Consider the following 20,003-nt stretch of genomic DNA (forward strand, 5'->3'; position numbering starts at 1 on the left):
ATTAGGGGGTCCCCGCTCCATCTCGCCATCAGTTTGGGGGTCCTTGGCCTGGAAAACGTTGAAGACCCCTGCTTTAAAGTCATGTTTACTAGACTTGACGGTGTCTATTAGCATCTTTTTAAAAGAATATCATTAAAAATAGGATTTTGAAAAGTGCCTATCCCGTCCCGAGTTAAAACAATGCTAATCATCAAGCTCATTAACTTGTTATGTCTTTTCTTCTGTTTAGATTTTTACTGGTGCAGGTTTTTGGAATGCAAGAGTGACTTTAAGAGGCTTCCCTGGAAATTCCTAAACCTGCCTGGACCCTTTGCTGCATTAGGGGGCTTTACGCACAGTGCAGTGGTTCAGCAACGGAACATGAGAGGCTGTGTACATGTGTATGTGTGTCTGTTTGCGTGCATGCTTGGTAGAGAGGTATACAAAGAAAAAAAGAAAACAACAGGACATCCTACTTTTGAGTGGGAGGTTGTTTTTTCAGATGTGCCAAAAAAAATGAAGCAATAATTTGCTGTGAGAGAGATGCTGCCTTACAAAATGCCGTGATTGCAATCTGCTGTAACACACATATGCACACCAGAAACATGCACGCAAGAAAATAATGTACATAATGGCCAATAGCAGAAGTGCAGTAAAGGAAAAATCCAATGTTTTCCCACCAGGTGGGCTATAAGCACGTGGAAGCCTAAAGGGGGCAATGTAGCGTTTGAAGATGTATTGAAATACTACTGCTGATATATAGTGTTGTTTCTAGTCTATGCCAAAGTACCACAGAGATGCACTTTTTATCAAACCAAGTTTAACCATCATTGTTATTGTAAAATGTATTTACTCTCTATTCAGTACAGTTTTTAAACAGTGTGGCTTCATGTACAAGCCCTGATTATTGAAAAGATTGAATGCAAGGAAGTGTGTGTATGTGTGTTACAAAGTTTTTAATTAAGGATGTACTTGTTTGGCAAGTTCTTACTGTTATAACTTCACATAGAAACATTTATAAATAGTGGCACTATAGATAATCATGCTGTTAATAATGGAGCCTTATTTGCATTTACCGCTTTTATTTATTCCTCTGAGTGCTATTTGTTGTTGGGTCAGTGAGTTGCATTGCCTGAGTGAAAGTTTTACAGCACTGGGCCAAAAACAATATGTGTAGATGAGCAATGTGTTTGAGAAAAGAAAAATACATTGGAAGGCAAATCTAGAATGTGTAATGAAGATCAAGGTAGAGAGTGAAGAAAGGAGTAGGGATGGGGAGTGAGTTTGGAGGTCGCTTTGGTTAATTTGAAGCTCGCTTGAACCAGATGGTCATTAGACGATGTGTAGAAAACAGGAGATTAGGATGTGCTCACACTGTGCCAGAGAAAAACACACACCCATATACAGCTACAAACACTGAAGGCCCAGTGCTACAGCAGTGTTCACAAAGGTCGTTCAGTGTCAGCCTCATTTCTATAGTGTCACCTTTCCCCCAGATTCAGAGCTCCTGATCCAAAACACAGACTTAAGACAGGGTTATAAATTGTATTATATGACGTTAGACTCACAAGTTATTAGCAAAGGGTTCTATTGTTCTCTGATAGCAATATTTGTATCAAAACTGAGCTTGTGTCTGTGTATTTTATTCAGCAGTTAATTGTAATTATAATTATGATGATATAATTTCTAGTAGTGGCAGAACTGTGGCCGTGGACACAGGACCAAAAACATAACAAAGCACCGTTAGATCCTCAGATGAGTTTAATTCTCTTAATGACTTGCTTCACCTGTGCAGCAAAAGGCATCTCTAACAGTAAGGTAATGTTGATGCCGGAGTGATCGCTCAGTTGCTCAGCCTGCAGCTGCTTTCCCTCTGCCCGAACTCCAACATGTTGCAACACTAGTGAAGCAATTTTAGAAGCAAGAAGGAAGTATTGGTGGTCATAGAAAAATACGTAGATACCAAGCTGAAGAATGTTAGACTGCCCTAGCCTTATGACCAAACCAAAAAACAATCTAAGATTTATGGCATACACTTTTGACTTTTGTCCACAAAAAAAAAGGTCTGTTTGGGTCAGTTAGTGTGAGTAAAAGCCAGTGTAACTTCCAAAAGCTGTACTGTTCTGACCTGGATAGTGGACTGTTATTGAACACATGGGACCTGCTCCAGCAGTAAAAAAAAGAAAAAAAATTGAAGCTTTTATGAAAGGAAAACTGCAGTCTCAATCCAGCGTCACTCTTACCAGCACTGTGATCATGATCACTTCTGATATGCATTCTTGCTGTTGTTGCCACAACAACAAAGGCCCCTTTGGCCCTCTGAACTTAAGTGTGATCATGTGCAAATGTTGCCATTAGTCACAACATGCTGTAAGTTTGTGTTTGAACATTAATACCATCTCTCCCCATGTTTTCCTTATGTAAAATGTACATAGATGTTAGCTTGAAGTTTTTGTTGTTGTTTTTTTTCATAGAGAAAGCATAAATTAGCCCCCCACATTTTGATTGTTGAGCTTATTAGCTAAATACACCTCTTGAAAATACCCTCACTTGTGATAGCATGATCACCTTTTTCTACCGCACAGTTTTACAATATTGTTTATTTCATTTGATTTACTTAAACGGGTCAGGGGAGGTTTTGTTACTGTTTTTCAAACAAGCTTTTGTAATTATGTACAGTGCATTTGGTCATAACGGTGAGAGAGACGGGACTTGTCTGTAACTTGTCTATGCATGAATGAATTGAACAAATATGCAAATATTGTAACCACAACGTATGTTTTTGGTGTGCATGTTAAAGCGCAAACCCGCTCTGCACTGTGGCTATCCTGCTTAATGCTGGGATACATTTAAACAGATCATCTCAACAAGGGATTTTTTCAACTGTCAAACTGCCGTGGTCAGCAGGTTTGAAACCCAATTAACACCAGCTTATAGCGATACCTTCACTGACTGGCTGAACGACTGCTACAGGCACTTCTAGCTCTCCCTCCTCCTCATGCTTTTCTTCATGCATTTAATATACAAACACCTAGATGAATAGAAAATGTATTTATAGAGTGGTGCCTTGTTCCGACGATCAAGTAGTTTTCTTCTTAAAGTGGTCTTAAATCTACAAACACAATCACTGTTTTGTTTGCGCTGTCTATCATAGAGGACTGTAAAATTGACCTCAGAGTGAGAGACGATGACAAATGACTAACGATTAAGAGATCATCCCAGGATTGTGTTTTTTCAATTACAGCAATAGGTGTTGAGCCCTCCAGCAACTCAGCCAGTGCCCTGTATATAAAACACACTGCTTCTTGTGATACAGGCATCTGCCATCATGTCTATCTATAAAGAATGAATATGCAAGAACTATACTGTGTATTTGGGTTTTGATTTTATTGTGTAAGAGGCTCTTTAATGATGTATACTTGGGAAGACATTTGTGGTACTTTTTTTTTTTTTTAATTCTTACTTTTTTTAATAAATTGGGGAAATAAATTCCTGTTTTGTCATTTTATATAGTCATGAGCAAAAATCTTAGTTAGAATAAATGCAGAATAAATTTGGGGTTCAATGTTAGTTTTGTTTCTGATATTTAGATATAGATTTTATGAGGATCATGTTGACTTCATAAACCATATCTTGTATCTGTATATTCCGTTTAAAATATACAGTGTATGTATGTATGTAGGGGAATTGTAGGCCTTTGTCAAAGTATTCTTTTTGAAGAAATTAACCAATAATCCATTTTCTAAATGCATGCAGATATAGCTTTTATGCAAATGTGGGACAGTCCAAATTCATTCAAGCATACATCCTGACTGAGAAAAACAAGACACTAGTGCGTTAGTATAATAGCAGTGAAGACTGGGATCAGTGTTGCATAAAGACTGATCTGCGTTATTTCAGAACATTTTTTAATCTCTGGACCAAACATTTTTAACGCAATGGGGACAGTCACAAACATTCTCCTCTGCAGCGTTGTTGGTGAGTCAGATCCATTTATTTTAATACACAATAATGATTGAAATACTTAATAGTTTACATATGTGTAGATGCAATTATCTTTTGTGTTTTGTGGAAAATAGGCATGCTTATGTATTAAAGCTAGTTTACTGTAAGTAGCCTATATTTATGTACTCTATAACTTTTTTCACATTTAGCTTTTTTGCGTTCTGCTTCAATGAACCACATCTCCTGTCAAAACAGATGGCTGTGCTATCCAGTTGCTGTGTTAGTTTTGGTTATTTGTTGCTGTAAATTTAAATTTTATTTTTGTCATTCAACTTTTAAGACCTTATTATGTCTATTGTTAATACAGGTCATGCTAGTATGATAGATGCAATCAAAATACATGATTTGACAAATGTTGAAAAAAAAATTTGAGTGTTTAACAAATGCACAAAACAACAGAAGTGCTGCTTCCTCCACAGTGGTTATTGCTCAGAATGAGGTGACTTTAGAGCCGGACAGGCCCTTTTTGAGGATACAGGTCTTCCAGAGAGCTGTCTTGGAGTGCTGCTACAGTACCATTGGGACGTCAGTGACATCCAATTGGATCAAACGGGCTCCGAACAAAACCCTGGATCCACATGCTGTGCAGTTTTCACACACTGTGGCTAAAGACGGCAAAATAGACAAATCCTGTGGCATCTTGACCTTCGACCGAGTCCAGCTGAGGGACTCTGGACTGTACCAGTGTTGGCTGAACGGCAGCAGCGGCGTTCTCCTCTCACATGGCACCTACCTGCAAGTCTACAGTGAGTATTCATGTGTGTGATTGACTGAGAAGGAGTCAGGCGAGCTCTAAGCATGGCTAACACCTCATAAACCATAAATCCTGTTAACGGAAGTCTATCTAAGAGCTGTGTGAGTGGCAGCATCCTGGCATATCGCAGTTTGGTTAATCTATACATCATCAGGATGGTCTCATTACAAGTATTACTTTAAATAGCACCAAGATTGGATCAAGTTGCAGTCAAGCTAATAGCTTTTGTCACACTGAAATGCTATTTTGCATCATAATCTCATTAGACAGATGGCAGATGCGGAAATGTAAAACAACCACTAATCTCTGGGGATTATGCACATTAGTTCATGAGAACAAAAGAATCAATTGTTTATTGCTTTATTACATATATAGGCCTATATCAGACTGGACTGTGTTATTTATACACACACACACACACACACACACGTATATAACAGTTATATAACACAGCGATAGATTTCATACTAAATTGATCACAATAAATTCTGTTGAGTAAAAATTTTTACCCTCATTACTTTGACCTCAGCTTCTTTTAAGTGGGCACTCTCACAAAAAAACATGCCAACACTTCTTTCACCTCTGAACCCTGTCTGTATGTCTAGAACCAATGGAGAAAACCATAAACCTCAGTGAAAGCACCAAAAACAAGATCCTGACAGCTGAGGGAGTCTTACTGCTACTGTGTGTGCTTGTGCCTTCTGTCACCCTTCTCTTCAAGGTCAGATGTCACTTTATTATGACTGACTGTACATTACCATTCAATGATCTGTCAACGCCCCAACTCATAGCATTGATGTTGCAGCAATTTACAAAAATGTCTTAAAATGGCTTATTATTCATGTCAACCCACTAGAAGTTCTTGCAATCTGTAAAACAGCTGTGCGTTGACTCCACAGCAATATGTTTCTCAAATGGATATTTTTTTATAATCTTTCTTGCCTTTCCTCTATGAGAAGTTGAACCATTTCACAGCTTTACGAACGTCTGCTTCCCCCTCACAGTCAAAGAGACTATATGAACTGGAGAAAAAGAAAGCAAAGAAGGAAGAGGAAAACATATATCAGGTAAATGAGTCACATCCTGAGTCAAACATGTCATGGCAGGCTTGTGCAAAATAGCCTAAAAGATATGAATGTACTAATCAATTTACCTTGAAAATGTTTCAATAATTTTTTCAATCTCCTTTACCTCATACCCCAGGGCCTAAATCTGGACGATTGTTGGTCCACATATGATCAGATTGAACGCTCCCAGGCACATGGCCCATACCAGGATGTGGGCAACATTAAAGAGGAGGAGGAGGAGGAGATTCAACTGGAGAAACCCTGAAGGAAAGGGGAAGATAGAGAAAGGGGGGATGTTGAGTACATTTTGAAAGTTTAACTGTGTGATATCTAAATTGCCGTTGACAAAACTCACAAGGGGCTACTCAGTTAGGGCCAGGGCCATTCAACTGATCTCTACAGAACTTCATTGCTCTGCTCCTCCACGTAGGGAAGTCAAACACCGTTCATGTAAACACACTGTCCACACAAAGATGACACTGGTTTAAATTTGGCATAGTATCCTTTTAACAGGGGACACGCCCTCTGTAGCTGCAGCAGCTTCTGAGTGGACCTATTGGTGAGCTTGTTTTGTTGTCGGCTTCTTTTAATGTTCATTAAAAAATCTATACTGAATTTCATGTATTTTACTAAATGGCTTTATGATGTGTGACGATGTATCTACTTTCCAACATTTCTATGAGTACTCAACGAATAAAAAAATCCTACAAATTCTTCTATACATTGTAAACAATAATAATTCCCCTGCTGAATGTACCATGGCCTCACTTTCCTTTCAAAAGTTGAACAACAAAGCCGACGGGGTGAATCATTGTTGATTTCCGAGCATCGTGATTGGCTGCTGGACTGCGGGACAGTCGTTCACTGGCTTTTCTTTTGACGTGGGGGCGGGGCCTCGGCGCTTACAGTTGCAGGCAGGTATGTAGGCGAGATGTTAGAGGCGGTGCGTAAACAGTGGGTGAAGATGGCGTCGAACAAGAAAAGTGGTGGGAGTAGCAGATTTGAGAAATCTGTCAATGGAAGACGCTTGTCAAAACACAAAGAAGGTCCAGTAGGTGAGTTTTTCAGTTACCGTACCGACTTCGTCACAGCCCCCTTTTCCCTGCATTACGTCCCCCAGTGTTGACGCTCTCTGCCGTCACCTCCCGCTAGCGTCCGTTAGCACTGTGAGCACCACACATTAGCTGGCCTCGGGTAGCCGAAATGAAGAACTAGGATTATAGCTGCTTGCTGCTTCTCAGCTGTTTAAGTCCTGTAATTGTTTCGGCAGTAGCATTGATGGAATCTGTGTGTAGACTATTTAAAAACGGTACTGAATAAAGTGCCAGGCTGTCAACATGTCCACAGTTAACAAGCATCCCCTGTTTATAGCTACATAAGCGCTGTACCGTTAGTTTAGTTGTAGCAGTGGTAGTAATGTCGTCGCTATAGAATCCTTTAACTAATATTATATGTCCCCATACTGCATTTATATTCACCTTTTACGTTCTGTGCCCCTAGTTTCAGCTGCTGACACTGACAGGACACACCCAAACAGGTACTCAAAACAAAACGAGAGAAACTGTTGGAGTGCAACTAAAGTCACTAGTGTAGTAAAGTCACACGGAAGTATTTGCATATATCGATTAAACGAATTCATAGGGTCATTAACTTTATCTATGTGACATGAGAGCAGGGAAACTTATGTGGACGAATGGGCAGCCTGAAGGTAGCTAGACCTGATTTTCTATGGGGATTGCGGTACGTCATTTCTGCGCTCAGAGTTCAAATTATGTAAAGTGCTCATATTATGCTAATTTTAAGATTCATAATTGTATTTAGAGGTTATATCAGAATAGGGGTTACATGGTTTCATTGTCAAAAAACACAATATTTGTTGTTACACTGCACATTGCTGCAGCTCCTCTTTTCACCCTATGTGTTGAGCTCTCTGTTTTAGCTACAGAGTAAGGCATCTCAATTCTATTCAGTCTGATTGGGAATCTCACATGCGCCGTACCAAGGTAAGGACTAGGATGAGGGCATGCCGTGCTAGCAGCTAAGCAAGCATTATAACGTCTTACAAAATGATGCACGTTCATCACGGAAGTAAAGGCTGGACTACAGTAGAGCTCTTTCTGAACAGTGTTTTCTGTTTAAATCTGATGCCTTTGGGGTGGACTTTGGGATTTTTTACTTTGTAAACCTATAACTTGCACAAAACATAGATATAACACCACAAAGGAAAGAGGGAAAAAGCACAGCCATAGCCTCTTTGCTGGTTTTCCGGTAACGTTAGCAGGGTTAGCATGGCAGCGTTAGCGAGGACCAGTTGGGATCACTTTACTGGCAGTGTCTCAATTGTTTTTGCGAGTAAACAATTTGGGTAATCTAGCTCAATAATTCATTGTGAGTTAGGGCTGTACGTATATGGCCAAAATGATATTCACGATTATTTTGATCAAAATTGTGATCACGATTATTATCACAATTATTTGTTGATTTTAACCAAATGACTTTTATTGTCACATACGCTATTTATAACTGCTTTCACATCCATATTATGCTACATTCCTCTTATGTTGAAGTTGTATGGTGTATAGACATACAGCTGCAACACATGTAAATGAAAATAAGCTATCTGAAATAAATAGCATAGGATATATATATATATATATATATATATATATATATATATATATATATATATATATATATATATATATATATTTTTAAATGTATCTTTGAGAAAGCTCCTTCGCTTGTTTTCAACAATAACTGATTAAAAGAGCTAGGGAGAGAGAGGGAGTGCTACTCACAGAGAGACGGCTGACTCATTACGAATGGGTCCAGCACGGGTCGAACAGCGGGTCAGTGAAGTAACACACGTCGTGTGTATGAAATCTCTCTATCGTCACTGCGCTGCATTTTTATGAACTATGATATTCTGGCCATGGGTCTCATCTCTTGCAAGTCCAGCAGCTCCGGCTCACACGCTATTACTCTACAAACTGAAGTTAGTTGCACTCAATAACTACTTCTGTGTTTTTCACACACAGAGGCCGCGATAGCAGAGTTACCAGCGAAAACAGCCCTAGAGCTTGTGAGCAGACACTAACTAGCACTGGTCACTGCTGTTGTTTGAAAAACAACACAGGCCGGTCAAAAATATTGCGTTTACTGGTGAACCTTGAGACGCACGTATAACCAACTGCTATCTCTTGTGGAATTTTTCTCCCGTTACTCCGCGGTGAAGGAAACAACTCTGACTGGCACATGATCAGACAGTGGTTTACGGAGCGGTAGATTGGCTTTGCAAAAAACCCGGAGCGTTCTATGAAATGACGCATTCAAAAAATTTCGCTTGATTAATTGTGCAGCCCTATTGTGAGTACACAAATGTTGTAATAACATAAAGGGCTGTCTCTTGTAGCTGTGATAAATTAGCCTGAGGCTAATGTTTTTGTACTTGTTCAGGAGGAAATTAGCCAACTCATTGTCCTTTTGGGCTCTACGGCTCTACTCCTTCTTTCAAACACATCTCCAATATTTACCTGGGGTCTGTAAAATCTCTGGTCACGCAACTGTTAGAAACACTGTTGTTTTTGCACAGTAGCTTTTGAAAAGATTCCTGGAAGTCTGGAATGTCTTTGGAGACACCAGTGGAAGAGAGGACCATACGCTATTAGGACCATACGTGTTATTTTACTGGTATTGGCCCTAACTACTGCCACCCTTGATGACAAATACCTGTGATGCACTTTGCTTTCTGCGCTTTACTCTGCGCCCTACCTAGTGGTGTGCAGAGAGCAAATTGCTTATGATGCGTAGGCGGCTTAAGGCTTTAGCAAATCTAACTGTCACGGGAGACTTTGGCCAATCACAGGTCATTTCAGAGAGTGTTCCTATTGGCTGTTCTGCTCATGCCCCTGCACAGGTCTTACTCTACTTTAAATTTGAGTGTTTTTTGCGTTATATTCACTGCAGCTTTAAATGCATTGCATTATACAACTGAAGGGAAGCCCTATGCATCCCCTGTAGATGGGGGGGGGGAGTGGAGGCTTATTGTTGCTAGTTTCCTGTTGTTCAGTTTGGCCTTGTGTGTTTGAAGGTGCTCTGTCTGGGAGAAGGGTTAAAGCCTCCTAAATACAACACTACAAAGCTCCTGCTGTTGAGCCTTCCTATAGCATGTGGACTGCTCAAAGTTAGCTATTTTTAAAGCTTGCTTCCTGTAGACATAGCATTTTGTAGAGTATCAGATATCTGGCCAAGTCCAAAAGACTGACCAGTTACCATATCTTGTAGAAGAAAGAAACAGTTGATTTGTACCTTTTAACACTGTCTGGTCTCAACAAATGACAACTGTTGAGACGTTTTTTTTTTTTTACTTGCACAGATGAGAACACTGTATTGTGATGGTGGGTTCCACTCCATGGATCAGTCGCTGTGTTTTCATATCCTTGCGCTTATATTGATCGAGATTTTACATGTACCACATCTTGAATGTGTCTGTTTAGACTTGATAAAGAGAAACCATGAGAGAAAACCATCAAGAGAGCCGTTAGTTGGTTACGGCCTAGACAAGATCAGTAGTTAATCATACTGACATTAAGAAGTAGCTCAACATTAAATTAGCCCATTAGAGTAGCTTGAAGTTTTCTGTGAGGAAGGCACCATTCCGGCTATAATTTCTTGCCACAAATGCAAACAAGCACTTTTTCTCAAACAAGAATTGCTAGTTGTTTGTGTATTTGTACAGAAGTTACAGGTTATAGGCCTTTTAACCAGAAGTCGTGTTGATTTGTAGTTGGGAAAGTACAAGTGTTACTTATATTAACAACAGTGCCCTTCTGTAAAGTGTTCCTGAAAGTCGTGACAGTGAGCCAGAATGCACAATAACAGGAGCTTAAATAACAATAACAATGTTTTTTAAATGTATGCATGAACTATTCTGACACGTCTAAATGTTTCCCATGAAATAAGCCTTTATAGCCTAAGCAATAACAGCAACAGCAAGTAGGTTTTTTGGTTTTTGTGTTTCAGTGTTCTGGATGTGTTTGTGGATCTCTGTTTTTATGGACTGGGTGAGGGGTCATGTCAAGTTCTTTGAATTATGGGACAGTCATCTGTGATATCAGCCAAGAAGTCTAAACTAAGTGCATATTTCCCCCCGGAATAGATTCTCTGAATTACATCTTATTCCTCTATTTTGGGTGTGGACACGTTGTCCATGTTCTGCATGCATTGCCAAACATTCATATTTCTTCATCAGTTGGCACATAAAGCACATTTCTGCTGCATACACAAATGACAAATGTGTTTTGAAGATGCTACATAAACATTATTCAATACACAAAAGTCTACCACAGATGCCACCAAAAGATAGTAGACCTACTTAAATATTATTATAGGTGGCTTGCAGGCTTCAAAATTAGCACCATACACCAGCCAAATGGGGCTATTAGATTTTCATCACTCACAAGCCCAAAAAAACGGGTTATCTATTTAGTGGCTGGTAAAATTTGAACATTCACTAGCCATTTGGCTGGTGGACGAAGAAGTTAATTTTGGTTTAAATTTTGGTTGCATGTGCAGGGCTCGAACCAATGTGGGTTTAAAGGAATAATGTTAACAATAGTATTCATGGGAAATGATAAGTTAATTATTCAAACGGCTGATTGTCACAAGTTTTCATTTCTTATGATTGTCTAATAAGGCTGTGCTGTTTTTCATTTAACCTATTTATTTATAAGAACAATGCACATTAGTCAACTTTACTATAATTTGCCATTGTTAGCCAGCTTGATAATTGTGAGGACATTCTTCCTTTTCTTTGTTATTGTCATTTGTTCACCTTTTTTTGTTTAAATTTTTTTATTTTTGACAGCAAAATAAGTAATTTTAAGACATGGTGTGCACTGGTTAATAGTAATAATAGAGTATTTTTAAATTTCAAAGCAAAAATGATCACTTTTAATGAATACATTAATTTATAATTATTGATTTTGCTACTGTTTGTTTGCATTTGATTTGTGACCTTTTTTAATATGAAACCAAGCACTGAAGATGCAACACACACACACACACACACACACACACACACCTATGCACATGTACAGTGGGGCTCAAATGTTTGGGCACCCCGGGTATAAAATTAATGTTCATAACGAAGCCAAGAAAAGATGGAAAAATCTCCAAAAGACATCAAATGACACATTAGACATTCGTTTAATATGTCACAAAAAGTTTGATTTTATTTACATCATTTACATTTTCACAATAAAAGAAAACAAAAAAATGGCGTCTGCAAAAGTTTGGGCACCCTGCAGATTTAATACCTTGTGCTGCCCCCTTTGGCAAGTATCACATCTTGGAAGCGCTTCTTGTTGCCAGCCAATAGTTTTTCAATTCTTGTTTGAGGTATTTCGCCCATTCGTCCTTACAAGAATCTTCCAGATCTTTGAGATTTCTGGGCTGTCTGTCACGCACTGCTCTTTTAAGGTCTATCTATAGATTTTCAATTATGTTGAGGTCAGGAGATTGTGAAGGCAGTGGCAAAACCTTCAATTCACGCCTCTTGATGTAATCCACCGTGAATTTTGAGGTGTGTTTAGGATCATTATTCATTTGTAGAAGCCATCCTCTCTTCAACATCAGCTTTTTCACAGATTGCATCAAGTTAGGGTCAAAAATTTGCTGACATTTTATTGAATCCATTTTCCTTCCCCTCGTGAAATGTTCCCTGTGCCACTGGCTGCAATATAACCCAAAAGCATGATTGATCCATCCCTGTGCTTAACAGTTGGACAGAGGTTCTTTTCATTAAATTCTGTACCGAACGTACCTTTGCTCATTCCGGCCACAAAGTTCTATTTCAACCTCATTGGTCCACAGAACCTGTTTCCACAATACATCAGGCTTGTCTATATGTTAATTTGCAACTTCAAACGCAGATTTGTTTTATTTTGTTTTTTGTGTGGAGGACGTAGAAGAGGTTTTCTTCTGATGACTCCTCCTATGAAGACCATATTTATACAAGTATCTCTTTATAGTTAAATGGTGTACCACAACTCCAGTGTCTGCTAGGTCTTTCTGGATGGATTGTGCAGTCAAACGTGGGTTTTGACTTGCTTTTCTCACAATCCTGTGAGCTGTTCTGTCTGATATTTTTCTTGGTCTTCCAGATCTGGCTATATCTTCCATTGTTCCTGATGACTGCCATGTCTTAATTACATTCTGAAGAGAGGATATTGGCATCTGAAAAATGCTTTGCTATCTTCTTATAGCCTTCTCCTGCGTTGTGAGCGTCAACTATTTTCAGTTTCAGTTTTCTAGACAACTGCTTAGAAGAACCCATGGTGCTGATTGTTGGGGCAAGGTCAGATGAGTCTGGGCATTTAAAACCTTAAGATTGACATCACCTGGTCTTTCCAGACGCTGATTGAGAACAATCCATGACACTGTCAGGTCTCAGCTTTCTAAAGGGGGCGGTGCATGCTATAAACTGCGCAGGGTGCCAAACTTTCGAGTCCCACTGTATGTCTTTAGGGTTTAAGGTGTACACATATAGACCTATGGCCATCTTTGTAAAACAGGTGCAACAACTGTTTGCTTATAAAGTGCTATATAAATGACTTAATCTTGAAACCTAAAATGAAAAAGCCACATGTAAACAATTGTATGATCTCATAGTTGTCATTGTCTTTGCCAATGTCTCTCTGTACGGGATCTGCCAATTAGGTTGAAGGTCACAGGGAGTTGCAAGCTGAAGAGCCAATGGCAACAGTCCACTGTCACAAGGAGAAAGTTAACTGGGACGGAGTTGTCTGAATCTTGCCTACCCCTTTTTAAAAGAGGCATGGGAGGGACAAGGGAGAGACAAAACATTGCTTCTGAGTAGAATTGGTTGTGACAGTCTGACATACAGAGGTTGACAGAAGAAGAGATACATCATAAATACAAGGGAGTGACAGACTGTGAAAGGGAGAACAAAAGCAGTCGGAAAACTTTATCTTCTTCCTCTCTTTCTTTCATTCTTTTTTTTTTTCCATGCTCTCAACGCTATCGTGGAAGAGAGGAGAAAGACAAGGACAGAGCCTTGAACTCAGACACTGGTAAACACTTTTTACTTTTTTCTCTTCCAGCTTTTCAATAGTTAGTCCTTAGCATACCATGTATGCAGAAACGGCATGTGGGTAATTCTATATAAACACAATTAATTCACACTGTGTGTGGGCCCCGCAGGAGTCTGTAATGTCAGTGGTGTAGGTTGTTTTACATTACTTATTAATGGCCACTATCATCAATCTTTAAAGTTAGGAAACCACATGCAATTCAATGGTTTTAGTGGGATTACGGTGACCACTTTTGTCAGTAACACAGTAAGGGGTTAAGCTGAAACATATTGCTCGGTACAGACATAGATAGACATGTGGAGCATTTGCTGATGCACAAAAGGCAGATGTGATATTGCAAGCAGGTGAGTCACATATTTTTGTAGTGGGTGTCAGCTAAATTGTTTTTCCGTTTGAGGCATTAACCTTGTCAAACAAAGGTAAAGGTCTTCACTGGGCCATGGCATGTTTGAACTTGATTAGATTGCACTGCTTCGCTTAACTGTGTTCATTTGCATTGTATTTGCTTATCATATCCTCCCTGTAGTTGGACACGGGTGTAATGTCCACTGGCTTCATTGTCATTACGCACGTTTACAGTTTATGCTAATCCGGGGGTTCATAAAGTTTCCACCTAGCTTACTCAACCTAGGGACTATTGGCTTGCCCAGCTAAGAGAGTTGTACCACCAGTTCTAATTAAGCAATGTAATTTAATTTTGGCTGCTTGCCCAAACTGGTTTGACTGCTATAACTGGTCCTGCAGCATGGCATTTGGCTTATTGCTTGACCAAAACAGTAATTGTGTTCCCCAAAGCCACACTGCTGCTTGTGTTTATGCAAACCGATGACTATTTATTTGTAGATATTCTTTGTGTGTCTCTTAGTGTTTCCAGTTGAATGCTGACATAATGAGTTGAGCTTTTGCACATTAGGTAACTGTTTCCTGTGTTGTCCGCTTCAAAACATTTCCAAGTAGTTCGTAATCCACTAGTTCTTGACCAATATCTGAGATGGAGCAACAATCCCAGGATTATGTGTTTGTCCTTATCTGCTGAATTGTTTTGGCATGATATAAGACGCTACAAGAAATCAATCCTACCACAAGCAATACAACTTTTTAACACCTCATCACTGGGTGCTAGATAAGACTCTGAGACACCACAGTTTTTATCTACATATTTATCATTACTAGTTAAGCAGTTCCACATTTTGTATTCCCAACTTGTATATATTTTAAATATTTGTTCTTGTATGTTATCCTATTTTTTCATGTATATTGTATGTCTGTATGTATGTATATTGTATCCTATTATTTCATGTATATTGAATCCTAGTATTTTATTTATAGATATAGTATATAGATGTTCTGTGCTGTGTGACTGACATTTTGCTGCTGTAACTATAATTTCCCATTTTTTGGGATCAATAAATATTTATCTCTATCTGTCTATGCAAGTACTGTAGACTTCCTCATTGATCTTCATGATGGATTTGTAGGATTGATGTTTGCATAATATATTGGCCAAAGAAAATCCAATTTACTAATGTTTTCTGCCTCCTCGAGCCATCTATCCTGCTACAACTCTGTAGTATTTGAGACTTGAGTAAATATAACATTCACCCTTACATGTAATTCACATTTTCTTATTCCTGTACAGCTCTGTTTTGCTTGGACGCCTCTCTAAAATGAACATACTATAGGGATGTTTTTATGTAGAGAAGTGCCCCAAAGCTCTTTCAGAGACAGTGATTAAGGGAACTACTAGTGTCGAATGTAGTGACAGAACCAATTAGGATTTATCTAGGATAGGGGGTTATTTACTCATTTACAGCTGTAAGATCTAAATCACAGTAGAAGTCATTTGGATAAAAACATTCTCTGAACCCAGCCCATGGTGTAAATGTTAATTGTCTGTCAAAAGAATCAAACTCGGGAAGTTTCACCAGAGATCACAAATTAAAGTACTGATGTTCAGAGGCATGTTAGGGAGAGAGTTGGCTATATTTCTAGATTGTAATTTAAGATAACTAGCACAATGTAAATTGTGTATTAGTGTGGAGTTCTCCTTAAAGTCATGAGATGAGTTTATCTTGGTGTGCTTCTTTCACATGGTTTAATTAGTGTGAAATAAGGCCCCAAGCTGCTTAACAAAGCTGTGCAGAAATTTCCCAAAGTTCTCCTGAAATTTACGGACAACACCACCCTCACTGAATCAAGGTTATACTTTTGCACTTTTCATTATTTTTATTTTTATTTATTTTTTACTTTTTATTTTCAAATTCAGTTTAGTTTTAATTTGGTTTTAAAGCAGGTTTGCTAGTTTATTTTTTTATTTTGAAAAAATATTTAGTATTAGGTTTTATTACTTTTAGTGTTTTTGTCTTTTTTTGTAATATGGGTTATTTGTAAGGGCCAACATAAAAATAAAAAATGAAAAAAAAGTCAAACATTGTGTGTGTGTGTGTGTGTGTGTGTGTGTGTGTGTGTGTGTGTGTACACACATATACATATACAGTACAGGCCAAAAGTTTGGACACACCTCATTCAATGCGTTTCCTTTATTTCATGAATATTTATATTGTGGATTATCATTGAAGGCATCAAAACTATGAATGAACACATACGTAAATTTGGAGGCGCAGCACTCCATCACTCTCCTTGGTCAAACAGCCCTTACACAGTCTGGAGGTGTGTTTGGGGTCATTGTCCGGTAAAAAATAAAGGATGGTCCAACTAAATGCAAATCGGATGGGATGGCATGCCACTGCAGGATGCTGTGGTAGCCATGCTGGTTCATTATACCTTCAATTTAGAATCCCCAACAGTGTCACCAGCAAAGCACCCCCACACCATCACACCTCCTCCTCCATGCTTCACGGTGGGAACCAGGCATGTAGAATCCATCCGGTCAACTTTCCTCTGTTGTACAAAGATACGGCGGTTGGAACCAAAGATATAAAACTGGGAGTCATCAGACCAAAGCCCAGATTTCCAATGGTCTAATGTCCATTCCTTGTGTTTCTTGGCCCAAACAAATCTCTTCTGCTTGTTGCCTCTGTCGGTTTCCTCGCTGCTATTTGACCATGAAGGCCTGATTCAAGCAGTCTCCTCTTAAAAGGTGTTCTAGAGATGTGTGTGCCACTAGAACTCTGTGTTGTATTCATCTGGTCTCTAATCTGAGCTGCTGTTAATTTGCGATTTCTGAGGCTTGTGACTCAGATGAACTTATCCTCAGCAGTATAGGTGACTCTTGGTCTTCCTTTCCTGGGGCGGTCCTCATGTGAGCCAGTTTTGTTGTAGCGCTTGATGGTTTTTGCGACTTCACTTGGGGACACATTCAAAGTTTTCGCAATTTTTCGGAACGTAATTTCTTAAAGTAATGATGGCCACTTGTTTCTCTTTACTTAGCTGATTGGTTCTTGCCATAATATGAATTCTAACAGTTGTTCAATTGGGAGGTCAGCTGTGTATCAACCTGACTTCTGCACAACACAACTGATGGTCCCAACTCCACTAATAAGGCAAAAAATTCCACTAAGTAACCCTGACAAGGCCCACCTGTGAAGTGAAAACCATTTCAGTTGACTACCTCATGAAGCTCATTGAGAGAACACCAAGGGTTTTCAGCGCTATAAAAAAGCAAAGATTGGCTACTTTGAAGAAACTAGAATAAAAGACATGTTTTCAGTTATTTTACACTTTTTTTGTTAAATAAATAATTCCACATGTGTTCATTCACAGTTTTGATGCCTTCAGTGATAATCTACAATGTAAATAGTATTAATTAAAAGAAAAATTAAAAAAAGTGGTAAAATATGAGAAAGTTACAAGGCAGTATATGAAAATTAAACTTTAAAGCGCTTCCTCCTTCTTATGGTGTTCCTGCGTATTTACTAACCAGCAGCTATCGGGTCACCGGTGAAAGCAGGCATGTAGTGTTCTCTGTCCTATGGTTGTGTCCGTCATGCTACTACTTTTCAAATTCCCTTTCATACATTGTCCACATATTTTCTTCCAACTTTCTGTACCGCCATGATGCCAGGCAGGGGGCACGGAGTGGACTTTGTTGTGTTCAATTTTACATGGAACGTTGGAATTTCTGCATTCCCTGTCGGAAACTATATGTCTATAACATAGACTGTATAAAACAGAAACATGGTCAGAAATGTCAACTAAGGACAATAACCTGATTATTTTATTTTCGTTAGTTTTGCAAACAGCCATTACAGTTTTAGTAAAGTATCGTATTTTCTTCTTCTAACATTCCCCTATCACCCCGGGTGACTCATCTTTTAGGACATCAACTCTCTCATCAAAAATCATAGCAGTTCATGTTCCTTCTGCAGAAGTTGAAAAAGTTCAACCTCCGAAGACCATGATGATGCACTTGTACACTGCAATCATCAAGTCTATCCTCCCCTCCTCCATTGTATCATGTGGTCACGCCAACAGTTTTGTTGTCATCACTTGGAATTCCTCATTGAGGTAGCAGAAACTATGCACTATAGCTTTAAACAAAACTTTTTTTAACCACTCTCCTTTGGCAGTGGGCAGAGGCTACGGTCAATCAGGACCAAAACCAGCCACAAAAACAGTTTATTCCCAGCTACAGTGGGCCACATCAAAAACACCCCACGGATCCCCACTGACAGACACTTAATCCCCAAACCACAGTCACTACACTATCCTATGCAAAGTGAATGCAAAGTGAATGCAAGTGAAAACTTACTTGGCATTACCACTGCAGCGCTAGTGATGCTCCGCCATCCAACGTACTTCCGCTCAATTTTAATTTTCCTTCAGTACTACGTCTGGGTTTGCGGTATTTTTACTGGGCCAATCAGCAAACAGTGGGAGTGGCTGACAACGATGCTGTTGAAGTCATGCACAGAGAAAGATGCGAGCAAAGCCATTTAGTCTGTTGTGGCAACGCTCCTGAATATCCAGACCTTAAAAGCCAGTGCAAGAACAATCTTTGCTGCGTTTTGTTGGTGGCTATGATGTTATGGCCCTCCTCCCCACGGGTTTTGGGAACATTTTCCGGCTTGCTCAGTTATTGGTTGAAGGAGTTGGCTAAGGCGAACGCTAGCAATGCTAAGCTGCTGTCACAACTAAATGTTAGTGATTGGTTATGGGAGATCCAAAGTGGCTCTGGGCTAATCCAATAGTTTTAAGCTTCAACACAGTACAAGGAAGTACAAGTTTCAAGGAAGTTAACACTTGTCAATGGCGAGTGGCCAGACTACCAGAGTTTGGTAGGACTAGGCTACTGCAATGCTGCTCTGTGTAGTCCACTCATCTGACTTTGAAGATTTCTTTCAGTCAGTTTCTATACCCTAGGGCCAAGGAATGCCTCTTAAATTCAAAGGGACATTGTCATTTGCAGATGATTTCAACAATTTGGCTGGTGATAGAAATAGAAACGGGGAATATAAATAAGTGGATGTGGCACATTGCGACATATTTCTGCATTGTCATATGTTTCTGTTAATGTTAAAAGGCCCAACTCTATAACATGGGGTTAAAGGTGGGTGTATGTTTTCCAGATTTAGCCTAATCAAATTCAGTAGCAGAGTGCTAAATGCTGAAGTGGACGTTTTTTGAAAGAAATCTTTGTGATGTGATATAATTGATTTATCTATGGCTAAACCTTTAATTGTGAAAAATTGGCGTCCAATATGGGTTAATGTCCATATAGAAGGGCATCTTACCTTGTAGGTTACCCCTGAGAAGACAGAAAAATGAGAAGACAGGCAACTACTGAAGACATTTTTCATGCAATATGTGTGCTAGGAGTCATCTGGCTGATAAATGGGGGGTGGGGGGTGTAATTCCACCAAACAATTGCCTCCCCTATTACTCTTCTATATAATAATTCTGTAGAGTAATTGTGCGATAAAGGCTCCATTATTTCTGTGACCCTCAAAACAATATTTCACTTTTGTAGAATATGTTCAGTTTTTAGCACGCACAGGCAATCTCTGTTCCACATACCAAGATGTTGCTTTGGGGATCTATGAAGAAACCATTGTGCTGCTTTAACTATTTATTTATTTTTCTGTATTGCTTTATTGTACTGGCCTCAGTTGAAGATACAAAAGC

At 39.1% G+C, this 20,003-nt stretch overlaps 3 protein-coding genes and 1 long non-coding RNA gene across 15 annotated transcripts in view; 3 read left to right on the forward strand and 1 right to left on the reverse strand.

Annotated features, from left to right (window-relative positions):
* The window catches only part of arhgef1b (Rho guanine nucleotide exchange factor (GEF) 1b), a 42,837-nt gene extending 40,389 nt beyond the window's left edge, over positions 1 to 2,448 (forward strand). For all 7 annotated transcript variants that reach the window (XM_034873209.1, XM_034873211.1, XM_034873208.1 and 4 more), the window contains one exon: positions 230 to 2,448. The gene's annotated coding sequence lies outside the window, so the exon portion shown is untranslated. The remainder of the gene's footprint in view (positions 1 to 229) is intronic.
* Positions 2,449 to 3,667: 1,219 nt separating this feature from the next.
* Positions 3,668 to 6,143, forward strand: cd79a (CD79a molecule, immunoglobulin-associated alpha). Its single transcript, XM_034873263.1, has 5 exons — positions 3,668 to 3,957; positions 4,404 to 4,730; positions 5,344 to 5,459; positions 5,743 to 5,805; positions 5,942 to 6,143. The coding sequence occupies exons 1-5, from the start codon at positions 3,918 to 3,920 to the stop codon at positions 6,068 to 6,070; spliced, it is 675 nt and encodes a 224-aa protein (XP_034729154.1). The 5' UTR covers positions 3,668 to 3,917; the 3' UTR covers positions 6,071 to 6,143.
* Positions 6,144 to 6,702: 559 nt separating this feature from the next.
* Positions 6,703 to 20,003, forward strand: part of lipeb (lipase, hormone-sensitive b) — a 30,760-nt gene continuing 17,459 nt past the window's right edge. For 2 of the 6 annotated variants that reach the window (XM_034873217.1, XM_034873218.1), the window contains exons 1-3: positions 6,703 to 6,860; positions 7,306 to 7,342; positions 13,858 to 13,898. In XM_034873217.1, coding sequence (XP_034729108.1) covers positions 6,737 to 6,860; positions 7,306 to 7,342; positions 13,858 to 13,898 — 202 coding nt within the window. In that variant the 5' untranslated portion in view covers positions 6,703 to 6,736. Of the gene's footprint in view, positions 6,861 to 7,305; positions 7,343 to 13,649; positions 13,761 to 13,857; positions 13,899 to 20,003 lie in introns of those variants that run through there. The other 4 variants (XM_034873219.1, XM_034873220.1, XM_034873221.1 and 1 more) reach the window with 3 other exon arrangements.
* On the reverse strand, positions 9,519 to 19,669 carry LOC117945659. The gene is made up of 3 exons (XR_004656858.1): positions 19,660 to 19,669; positions 14,389 to 14,395; positions 9,519 to 9,626 (listed from the first exon to the last, which is right to left on the reverse strand). It is a non-coding gene; the product is annotated as an uncharacterized LOC117945659 (long non-coding RNA).

This window comes from Etheostoma cragini, chromosome 6, assembly GCF_013103735.1.
Source record: "Etheostoma cragini isolate CJK2018 chromosome 6, CSU_Ecrag_1.0, whole genome shotgun sequence".
Taxonomy (NCBI): domain Eukaryota; kingdom Metazoa; phylum Chordata; class Actinopteri; order Perciformes; family Percidae; genus Etheostoma; species Etheostoma cragini.

Excerpts from the sequence above, each read along its gene's own strand:
- cd79a (XM_034873263.1), top strand. The coding sequence starts at position 3,918 with ATGGGGACAGTCACAAACATTCTCCTCTGCAGCGTTGTTG. Across the intron at positions 4,731-5,343 it reads CACCTACCTGCAAGTCTACA|AACCAATGGAGAAAACCATA; the intron begins GTGAGTATTCAT and ends CTGTATGTCTAG. Across the intron at positions 5,460-5,742 it reads CTGTCACCCTTCTCTTCAAG|TCAAAGAGACTATATGAACT; the intron begins GTCAGATGTCAC and ends TCCCCCTCACAG.